Raw genomic sequence first — 12,283 nt, 5'->3', positions numbered from 1 at the left:
ACAAGTATCATACATGCAGTTTTTAAGTTCTTTTATTTATACTTTCCTTTGAGGTATACATTTTGGTCCCCAGTTCTCTTTTAATATTGTAAATATTTGTCAGCCACACAATTACTGGTTCTAGCATACATCCATCATAAAACAGACTCGCAGACAAATGCAGACTTTATTGGGATTACAAATAGAAGACAAGAACTTTCTAAACTGCTGAAAGAAAAATCAGATCTTGAATAAAACACATTTTTACTTCACATGACAGTACATAAGCAAGCAAAATATGTTCAGGCACTTTTTAAATTCTGTTTTGAAATGACAAGGATGCACATAATTTAATTTCGTAGTACTTAAGACTACCTATGAGACTCAAATAAAATGGAACTGCTATCAGCTAGCCTTACAAAGAAAAGAAATTAATGTATGTAAGAAATTTTCTGAATAGTTATGCCTGATACTTTTCATTGTCCTCAGACACTGAAATTCTGAGGCTTTTTTGGGGGTTTGATTCTATAAAAATGTACTACAAAAATTTAAATTAAATGTGCCAGTGCATAGCCATCAATCTCTCTAAAAGAAAACTAGTAAATTTCTCAGCTCATGCAATATGAATAGCCAAAAAAAAAAAACCAAACCACCTTATAGATTTTTCTGTGTTTTTTCCCCTACAGGCTAAGGAATGGTTTAATTACAGGTAGACTGAAACATACACACCCATATCTTTATAGAAACATAAAGACATCCACAGCAAACTGTTCCAGAGAAATAAATTACTACTAGAAAATGGTGCTTTCATAGAAAGCCTGACAATGTTTTCTGCTTTCACATTCAAGTAAAACAGATTTAATTCAGTCTGCCAGAAATGGCTATGCTTCTGCTCTGTGAAAAATATGCTAATGATGAAAATAAGGACTTGACAATTTACTGAATACTAAGCGGAAAATCTGTAATGAATTGCCTGTGTTGTAGTGTTCAGTTTAGTCTCTTTTTTTCTCCTCAGTTGCTATGGAATACTAGAAATAGCATGAAGAAGATTATACTGTTTTGTGGGATGTTGTGCATGTCCCTTAGGACAGAATGCTTATAAATAAAGACAAAAGTCAGCTGTGGGATAAATGAAATTCAAAGCAGTAATAAATAATAGGCTTAAATACTAACATTTCAATGCAAAAGAGAAATACACAGAACAAAAACAATTGCCAAAAAAATTCAACCCCAACAAATAAATCTCAATCAGCAACCAGCAAGTTGAAACCTAGAGTAACTCATTTTACACCTGCAAGGAAAAGCAGCTTCTTAGGTTACTTGTATGGTGCAACAAAAGCTCACAAATCCATTAAACGCAGGCATGTCTTCAAGTTCTCAGCCAGACTTCAATTTTCACTGCAGGTTTTAAGCCTTCAGCAGATTAAACCCTTTTCCTAAGCATATTTTACCAGAGTGTACATTCAAAAGGTGACTCCTTCTAGCTAAAGTGTCTGTATCCTTCTGTGTTTGAAATTTTTATATATATGGCTGCTCCTGACAGGCTTATGTGTTGAATCACATTTGTCCAACTACTACGTGAAGTAAATACCGTAGATTATTCTTGCCTTTTCCAAGCACAAGAGAGCTGAGCAAGGTTACTGGCTACTCAGCAAGAATCTCACATTTTGCCCCTAACTAGCATCAGTTGTATCTATCAGTTATATCAGTTGCACTGACATTAAGCTCTCTTCCTTCTGACTTCTATTTCAAAACCACTGGTTTATTACCTCTCTACTTTAGTGTAAATACATGGTAGATCTTCATTTCAGGACAATGATGGAAAGAAAAACACATTCTGTCAACTTTCAGTTTCCATAAAATACTTTTGAAAATTTTGTGTCTGGACAACCATGGACAACTATATTCTTCTATGTCCTTGCTTCTCTAAAAGCGATGCTGGCAAAACAATCTGATAAAGGCAGTAAAATCAGAGAATGCATTTAATCTACCTACCTCTCACATAGTCATGTTTATAGAACTGCAGCCAGACCTCAGATAAAAGGACAAGAAAACAGTCTGTATACTGGAAAACTGCATCTCTTCAGTAATTTTTTTTTTTTTAAATGAGGCTTAGTGCACTACATTATAGGAAACATACTACACACACACAAAACAAAATAACTACCAAACCAAACAAAACCCCCACTCCAAAACAAATAAACCAACCCTAAAACTTTCACTGCTTGGAGGATGGATTGAAGATATGGTGAAACTTTCCTGATGTAACTTCAGAGAGTATGTGATTATTTTGAATGTATTTAGGTCTCTTGCATATCTTTATTTAATTTCTCTTTCTGAAAAAGAGACACTATTTTTAATGTAGAATTACTCTTCAAAATACAGAAACATTAAAGAAAAAAGATCTGTAGCATACATTGTAGTTACACTGTCTAGGAGAGATGTGGGAAGACAGACATGACACAATACACTCTTTTGGTAACACCAATTTATAATGCAGAAGGTTTCTCTTTTCATCAGCCTGAACTACATTGTTGCTTTTCAGTCTCTTTCCATAGTAGTCTACACTGAGAGACACAACATAGGAAAAAGCCAACACAACTTAGATTCTTCCATTAAACATCAGAATAAACTGATAAAGGAATCACCACAATATGAAAAGCAACACTGGAATTGTTGACAAATTTACATTATCTAGTCACAGCTGATGTCCTCCTCCTACTTCAAAATAAAACAACCTTTAACAGGAAGTGGCGTCATGAGTGCACAAAGCTAGTAAATATTTTAAGATCTGCACTACTATCAATTATTTGTTACATTTAAGTTGCTGGATTTCCACCTCTATTAAAAAAGGAGCATCTTTAACATTACATTAATGGAGGTCTTAATTTCAGAATATCGGGCTGTGATAAGGAGGAAGGACTTGGATGCACTTAAACATAAAAAAATCTTGCAATATAGATCTTTAGAACTTGAAACATTTATCACATCACAAAATCTAACTATCATAATTTTTCCTAGCACAGGTAAAAAAGATAAACTTTTAAATTTTTCACATATCCTCTGAACTATTACAACTTGAATATCTAACAATCGTACAGGCACTCTCCCTTACCAGCAAAGCATCAACCAAATAAAAAAAGCTTTATATAGACAGATTAAGCTTGAGTGGAAGGAGCAGAAACCTAAACAGCACAAGTAAAATAAAAAGAGTTTAACAGCACCGAGGAGACAAGCATGTCACACAGACTGGATTCCTGTTTTCCCAATCTTTGCAGATGTATTTTGCAGAACTGCTAATAGATGGAAAGCAAAAAAGGTCTATGGCAGATCTTAAAAAAAAGAAAAAAATTAAAAAAATTAAAAAAAAAAAAAATCAAGCAGGACTATATCCTGTCATTTACATGAAAGGTGGAAAGGCGGTTACATGTATGTTTTAGCACCCAAATACAGAGAAATATTGTACCAAATGGAAAACTGAAGTCCTCACACTAAATGGGCAAAAATGCATATGGAAAAGTAACAGCAACACACTAATCTTAAAGAAAAGAGAATCGACTGTTATAAAATCTCAGTTGACCCAAGAATGCAGGAACAAACTTCAACATGATGACAAATCAAGGGCTAAGTACAAAAGAGGAAACCATATGAACTTTTCTAAACCATCAGTTGAAGGTCCCAGACATGGCAAAATAATGGAATTATTTTATTTTCTCATAACTCCTCCTGGAACCAAACTAAGGAAGAGCGCTTGACTAGTCCCAAGTCAGAATATCAAATAAATACTGGGATGTTTACAAGGTAACACTTGAGAAAATTTCAGGCATGTGGAATCGAGTTTGAGTCCTCAAAAGAAGGGAAGAAGGATGACAGCAGATCAGGGTAACTGGAGACCATGGGGTGGGTGACCTTGTATGAGAAGGCAGGAAGATTTATCTTGCAGAAAACTTCTGGGACACAGGACTGCATATAGGTGGGAACTAGCAGATACTGCACAGGCAACACCAATTTAATGGACGGGATATTGGGAGTGGAGGAGCCAAGGACCTAGCTCTATGTTTAGCTTTGATAAATATTACTTTGCTTCTGTCTCCACTCTCTTTTTACATATGCTCAATTAATACTCTTATCAGTAAGAACAATATCCTCCAAAGTATTCTGTGTCATACTCAAAAGGTACTTACAATTTAAGCTATGCCATTTATCATCTGAAACTCAAATTCACACCTTAATTATAAAGGTAGCTTTATAAGAACCACTGATGTGGAGACTGATTTTACTTGACTGTTTATTAAAGACCCTAGAAAGAGACTCCACTGTCCTGTGAAGGAAAGAAGAACAGCATTAAAACAAATACAACTCTCCAGGTAATTTCTAAAATACTAAAATATGGAGAAAAAATTAAGATAATGGTAGCTCAGGCAAAAAAAAAAAAAAAAAAACCAAAAAAAACCAAAAAACATACCAGGTAGCTAAATGCCTTATATTGAAATATATCTTATATAGGTATACACAATGGAAAATTCACCATGACTAAAAAATTCTTCGTCTTTGCAATTCACTGAGGTTTTATTATTCATTTGAGGTTTTATTATTTTACATCTGTTTTACATCTCACTCAAAACCAGTTTTCCAAATCAATACAAAGGTGGGATTACTTCTGTCCAGATAAAAGCAAGCTTTTAACAGTAGGGTAATCACTATGCAGCAATATGCAATCAAGAATTCACAACCCGGACTTTAGGCTTGAGTTAATACCTTAGCTGTTCTAGGGCTACATCACAAACAAAAACTGAAATAATTATTACAGAGGTGACAGGGGTGTGATTATGCAAGTTACAGTTCCAATCCTGGAATACATTATAGGAAACCCACTGGTTTTTACCAGGTTAAACTGCACCACACATAACAATGCTGGGAATGTCTAGGCAAGAAGGAGCAAGCCTGAGATTTTCAGCTGGCAAATTGCTGCTATCAGAACTGCCTACCAAATTAGGTGGTCTGTTGGTACACTGGGAAGAACAGCATTTCAAAGGCATGTCTGAAGTGAATTTATGCAGAAAGACAGGTTGTACTGAAAGTTTGCTTCTTTCACTGCTCTACAGCCAAAAGCCACATCTGTAGAAGCATGAAAATCAACCTAATAATGCCAGGCAAAAGAATCTGAATAGCTTTCTCCCTCTCTTTCCATCACGGCTTGGTTTCAGTCCATTGCAGGCAATAACTACCTTCAGACAAAACGATGCACTCCCTTCAGCTGAAGAGGCTCCCAAATAAATTCTATCAGACATATGCAACCACAGAAGCCTCCTAACTCTCTGTGCTCTTCCGTTGGCAACCATAGCCTTAAGACAAGAACTGTGGTTCTTTCAATTAAATTTTTAAGCGGTTTTAGTAATCGCAGGGCATTTGTTTGGTTTTTTTTTCTTTTCTAAGTGAAAGATAAAAACTGTGACTTAATAATTATGAATCGCAATGACATCTTGGAATGACTTTACAGAGAAAGAAAGTAAAAAATTCTCTGTCTATATGCACACAATAACAAAAGGAACCTGAAAACAATAAACAACAGAAGACAGTTGCCAGCTCATTTAGCCTATTTACAGAAACAGCAGCATTCAGAAGGGATTTTTTTTTAAGTCAATAGCTCTAAGGATGAAGTATGCAAAGGCTTAAAGAGACACTGTCAAAAAGATCAAAGGATTCACAAATGATGGTAATATTTTCAGGAGTCCCCTCTAACTTCAAAGCTAAAGACAGACCCTGCATGGATCCTGTGTTTTATTCCACTGATGACTCCACTCCACAGTTCAAAATGGGTTTAATTCTAGCTAACCCACTAGTTTCATGTTTTTGCACAAAGACTGTAAATCTAGTAAGAGTGTCTTTGAGATTTATTTGGGTCATACTTTGCTGCTTTCCTAGGCTCAAAAGACTTAATATGTTATGATATCATTCATGATAAATATTATCAACACCGTGGAGTGCAGAAGAAACAGCACTACTGCCAGCGCCAGTGGCAAGCATCTCTTCTTAGTCTTCTGAAAGACTACTGTCACAACAACAAATCAATAGCTTAGTCTTGCAAAGCAAAAGGCAAAATATGCAGAGGAAAAAACAGATGAAGAGGAGGAGATATGACTGGTGCTCTGATTCCCATAGTTGAAATTAAGATCAACAAAGAAACATCAAGAGAAAGAAGTTTAAGACTCCTACTGGAAAATGGAAAACAGAGTGAGACAAAGCAGCTTTTTAAAAACTCTTCTATGAATCACACGAACAGAATAATGCAAGCTAGTTGACCATACAGAAGGCAATTACTCCAGCTGAACAGCAAAACACTATGAAATTATCCCATTCCAGAGTTCACGCTCCTGAGTCTCATGGAGGAGGAACGCAAATAGTTAGCATAGCTGTGGGCTAAAGTTGTACTCCAAGAAATTAAGCAGCTAGTCCCATTTTGAAAGTTTATTGGCTTTTAACTTGTAGTGAGAATCTTTGGCTTTAATCTTATCCAGACAAGTCAATTTTCCAGCCTAACCAAGCAAAGGAGAAAGGGAACTACAGAAAGCCAAGACATAATCTAGGGTTATTAGCATCAAACATTTATCAGAGTTTGGCTGGATATTCTCCCCTAGGACTCAAACAATGTGTATGGCCCAAGTACTGAATATTGTTCTAAAAAAATCATAGAAAAACCTGGATCAAGGGATATACTAGTTCATTCCCCTAGTTCAAGGCAGGATCAACCTAATCTACGTAACTCCTGACAGACACATTGCTACAGTGGGTTTTGGTGAGACCTACCAATCTCTAACATCTCTTCCATAGCTCATGAAAGGAATTAATTATTCCTGTTACGAAAAAAAAAAACCTTTGTACTTTCTAATTGGAATCTTCTCTTTCTACAATTTAAAGGCCTTATTTCTTGTTCCATCCGTAACAGACATTCAGGATAACTTACTCCCTCCTTCTTTTCCTATCTTTTGTGTAGCTGAAGATTTACTATGCCTGTACTCAACCTTCTCTTCCTTTATCCAAACAACTAATTCATACCAGCTTCTGTCTTATTGTTATCTCCCTGATAATCTTAAGCGGTCTTCAACTGATCCTATTCTTCACAAAGGTGCAGTGCTCCAAACAGAATGGAACAGATAGGTTACTTCTGGTGGTTCTACAGGCAGTTTCCAGGGAATGACAAAAAAGGACAAAACCAAGGGAAAAGAAAGATAGGGACAGAAAAGTATCTGGCAGGTTTCTGGGACTGTACTGGGTTGACTTGAACCCATAGGGAAGAAGCAGCTAAAACACTGAGCATTCATGAAGGGATGATTCCTCATTTTTAGGAAAGCAAGGGAGAACACAAAAAGAAGAAAAAGGGCTTCAGGAAATTAAACTTCAGCAAACTCGCCCACACAACATGCACAAAGAAATTTGTGTAAGCACACCAGCAGAAAGGAAACTGACTTACTCTTCTCCAAGAAGGGGTTGGCACTGAGTACTTACACTCAAAGCACAGGAGTGCTAATGCCTAATCAGAAACATGTCTATGATTAGACAGCTGCTAAAACCAACACCAGGAACAAACATGGGAAAATTGATTAGATGATAATTAAATAAATTAGGTATTCTCACATCAGTTAAATGTGCTGAAATTTGCCATAGGTAATTAAAGCTGACTGGATCAGTCTCAGAATTATCAGTAGTAATTTTTGAGAATTTGTAGAGGATAGCAGTGACTCCAAAAGAATGGAAAATGCTCAGAGATTAGCTTTTAAAAAAAAAAATGAAAAAAGACAGGTCCAAAGAAGTGGAGATGCAGCAACTGAATTTATTTTCCCCCAAAATAAGGAATAAAAATTATTTGGAAGTATTTAGCAGATAAGAAGTTGAGTAATATATAGGCCTGTCAAGAACAAGTTACTTCACATCTATCAAAATATTCTCTGTGACATAGCAGCAGACCCTGTAGCTAGAGAAGCAGCAGTAAGTACCATATAGCCCAACCTAATAGTCATAATCGTATAGCCCAAAACCAAGTTTTTGGTCACTGTTTCCCATGGACTTCCATAAGCAAAAAGAAATATAATGCTACAAAAGAAAGCAAGTTCTAATCAGCAGATGACACTAAACCTTGGAAAAGCTGCATGCATGCTGGATGACAAGAGTACATTGTTAAAGCAATCCTACTGAATTTGAGAAACAGTCTGCAGAAAACCTAAATACAATTCAGTGAGAGAAATTTTAGAGCTTAACAAGAATAAGTAATAAAAGAAATGCAAGATGGAGAACAACTAGTGAGGCAGCAGCACAGCAGAAAAGGAGCACTGAGGCAAGAATGGATCATACTCTGACTAGTAGTCTGTGTCACACTAGCAAAATCAGCAAAATCTCATGCTAGGGTGTATAGACAGCAGGTGGAGAGCCTAGAAATTTACAGCAGGACAGGGAAACGTTTTCAGGACAGAAAATCCAGAGCACTGTGCACTGAAGTGAGCTGCTGTCTATTTTCCTTGTAAAGAGATTTCAGTGTCCAGGTCTGTTGGCCTGACACTGTTCACTATCACCACAGGCACGAATGTTAAGCAAACACTTCTCCCTCCTCCCCACCACCCACAGAAGAAAGCCATACATTTTCTACATCCCTAAAAGTTTTTACTCCTTCTAGGTAGCAGAAGAACTGCCTGCTGACCATTTTACAATGAACCAGCATAACAGGAAATATATTTAAGAAACAAAAATGAGTTTTTCCTTCCCCAAGATATAAAACACTAGGTGCGTGTATACCCTCTCACAGGACATATCAGTAGAGTTGTTGGTTTTCTTCTAACATATATCTGCTTTGCAAATTTGGAATTTAATCCTTTTGTATTTAATTACATGAGTAATACAAAAATAAATGTGCAACTTGACGTATTTATGGCAAAAAAAGAAAAAGAGGCTGAATAGTCTGACAGTGCTTTTTTAAAGATCACACATAATGACAATGAGAGCTGAAAATCATATATTATTCTTTCAGATTTACTATCACAGCAAAAAGTTTTAGATTAATTAATGCTGCAACATATATGAAAAACGACTAAGCCAATTAACCTCATTCATCTCTAAGTGGAAGAGTAGAGAGGAGAGTTTTTTAAGAACTTAACGTAGAATTGCCAAGTTTCTACTGACAATGATAATCAGTATAAAGGAATAAGTAAAGTGTACTAGAGTAGTACCATATTCCTGGCACAAGTTCAGACTTGGAAGAATACACAAATCAATACAGAATAAACTATGCTAGTGCCATTCCACTGCTTATGGCCAGGTGACTGCACATCATAAATTTACATCCCTTGCTCGTCTTAGCTGGCTGCAGCAGAGAGACCAGGAAAGACCATCTTTAGTAATGGCAAAGGAACCAACTGGCAGAAAGGTACTGAAAGAAATTGCAGAGCTGGCTGAAGCGAACAGCAGACTCTAAATTCAAGTACTGTGAAAACCAAACATTCCTTACACGCTGAGGCCCCATCAACAAATCTGTGTATGAAGTCAAACACCTTATTGGCTCCTACTATGTGTTAGGCACTCAGACAACTCTGAAAGTTTTTCCCTAATCAATATTAAAATGCAGCAGAAACACAACTTTTACATTAAATCAGAAGTTAAATGAAAATTCAAATACTTAAAAATCAATACAGAATGAACATTTTTTCATTTTACAATTGCCGAATTTACAATTTTTAGGCTCAGGAGTTTAGGAAGAAAATATTTCAAGTATAAGGAACATTGAATTTTTTCCTTCTCAGTTTTTCAGAACTCATGACCGCATATAGCATCCTGCAATCTACTACACTGTCACATGTACCTGCATGTACCATGAATAAAAATCAGAACGAATCTGAATTTCTTTCCTATTTCTCTGCAATTCTCAGTTTCTTAGTAATCGACAAAATGAAAGATCATCTAGTTTGGAACCTCTTTAAAGGAATCTTTCTCTTACTATTCATTCTGCAGCAATTAAAAAGGGCTTTGACTTTTTCTATATTTAAAATATAACACATTGCCTTTGCTCCCTCCCATAGGTTTTCCACTCAAAATTTTATTCATGCACTGATCACAAAAACAAGAACATTTTAGAATTACAAAGAAATGCTATTATCAGGCATTTGAGCCCCTCCCATGCAATTGTCTCATATCACAAGACATAAAAAGAAAGCAATCCATTCACTGCTGTGAGAAACAGTATCTTAATAGAACAGATTTTCAAAACTGTGGTTTTTTGCATTTTGTTGCTGTTGCATGCAAATCATGCATGTTTGGACATTAATTTTCAAAAGTTTTCATCCCCTTGCTTCCTTGAAATCATTGCCAAATATACTCAAAGCAATTTCTTGACAGGAACTAAAGCACTTTAAATCTGTAAAAGGTAGCAAATTCAATTTCACTTTGCATATCATCTCTTTTGCAATTTTATCAAAATACAGCTATTATGAGCATGTTATGAGGCTACCAACAAAGAAGTGCATGGTTATGCTGTGCAAACAATCATGCAGATTGTATTCTGATCTGTTTCCTAGGAACACAGAATTCAGTAAAAATACGTCCCGTGGTTACTTCTGGTTCACCTTTACACGGACTTTGAAGTTCTCTTGTTCTGAACATTAGGTTCCACACTAGAAAAATATAATTAAAATAAAAGCACGTCTCCCTGTGCTCTGAGACAGCAACAAGTATTAAAACAATTTATCAAAGTAGAAAAATTTTACTATAATATTTGGAGAAGAGGCAAGTCCATCTTGTAGGAGACCCCCACCAGCCAACCAATTTTTCCTTCTTTTCACTTCCTGCCCAAGTTGCCACTTGCAGGTCACTAGAGCACCTAGCAAGTAGACAGTCACCTTTGAGAACAAAAAGCTGCACGTACATCTGAACCAGGCAGCAATGGAAAACAGATGATTGATTTCCACAGTCTCTGGATAACCTATCTATCCTCTAAAAGCCTAACTATCATCGCTTGAATCTACACCCAAAGTACGCTGTTATTAAGCAAGCCTGCAGCTGAGTTGCTGTATCAGTTACCATATCCATGCTCTGCAGACAAACTAGTGTCCAAACCCTGCTCTCCTTCCATCCCAGTTCTTCATCAGCACAGTCTCTGTTACCACAGGCAACACCAACATGTCCTAACAGTGGTTTAAGTGCCAGACCATAAACTCAAGGGAGAAGTGCACCAAGCGTCATCCTGCACTTTCTCTATGTACACAGTGGCAGAGGCAACCCAGCTGTCGAGCTTCAGTCCTTAAGCAAAAATGAGACATAGCACTGGGCTGTTTGAGCAGATCACACTGTCTTTCTAAACAAAGGCTACTGGACTGGAGCAGGCCCACAGACTCCTTTGGGAAGATACGAAGTTAAGCCAGTCACTAACCCTTTTAATAGTCTTGACCTAACAATCAAAACCCATCTGCTGTATTTCCCACTCTGATACTGGAGATCAATTCAGTCAGCACTTTTAAGTTTTGTAAAGATTATATACCATTCATAGATCGTTTTCATAGAAATAGCAAAAATACAGAATATATAAACACTGACCTTGTTTCTTTTAACCCTTCTTTCTGAATGACTTCCAGTATTTGTTTTGCAGTCATTGGTGAGTTGGGGTACTTTTCCAATGCCTAAAAAGAAATAATAAATGTGTAAGTGACAAGACACAGCTGTCCTGTGAATCTGAAAGGTTATGTGATCATGCAGTTTTTATGCAGTCATTTGTGAAAGGCAGGGAACAATAGTGTTGAGACTGGAGTCCTCTGTCTGTTGGAAGGCCAGGTACAAGCCAGGAAACTGTAGCAAGAAAAAGATATACTTGCTGCTTCTGCACATCGTCTGCCACATCTGCCTGGGAAAACTCTTACCAGGTTACAAATAAAACAGTTGGAATACGCAACTGGTTTTATGACACAGCAACAGATTTTCTTTCAGGCATGAGGGGAAAAACATAAAACACAGAGCCAAAGAGGAAAAAAACCCAAAAAAAACCCACTAGCACTTTCTCTGATTTTTATTACTTGAGAATTCTTTGAGGTCATTTGACTATTCTACACTTAGCTTTGTCACGACCTCAGAAAAAAATTGGCTAAAACCTTCCATTTGTAGACCAGGAGCTACTGTAAGAATTGACACAGTGGGATTTCAATTTTAAAATGCTTTTTTATTCTAAAAACAATGAAAAATGAAGCAGTCAGAACAGTCACAGCACACAAGATGCTACATGACAGAGTGCAGTACATTTTTCCAGTTCAGCTCAGTTTTCCACTCCTTTGCC

General features: G+C 36.6%; 1 protein-coding gene across 3 annotated transcripts in view; it reads right to left on the bottom strand.

The window, feature by feature from the left end:
• Window positions 1-12,283, bottom strand: part of LOC121672814 (putative Polycomb group protein ASXL3) — an 87,074-nt gene that overhangs the window by 48,877 nt on the left and 25,914 nt on the right. For all 3 annotated transcript variants that reach the window (XM_042045715.1, XM_042045713.1, XM_042045714.1), the window contains 2 exons: window positions 11,554-11,636; window positions 11,210-11,212 (listed from right to left, as the gene is read on the bottom strand). In XM_042045715.1, the coding sequence (XP_041901649.1) occupies window positions 11,210-11,212; window positions 11,554-11,609 (59 nt within the window). In that variant the 5' untranslated portion in view covers window positions 11,610-11,636. The remainder of the gene's footprint in view (window positions 1-11,209; window positions 11,213-11,553; window positions 11,637-12,283) is intronic.

This window comes from Corvus kubaryi, unplaced genomic scaffold (genome assembly GCF_017639235.1).
Source record: "Corvus kubaryi isolate FWS band 111438036 unplaced genomic scaffold, C.kubaryi_AGA036_p1.0 64987, whole genome shotgun sequence".
In the NCBI taxonomy this organism is placed as follows: Eukaryota; Metazoa; Chordata; class Aves; order Passeriformes; family Corvidae; genus Corvus; species Corvus kubaryi.
The sequence above is the reverse complement of the archived record's forward strand: the minus strand, read 5'-3'. Positions and strand labels throughout refer to the sequence as shown.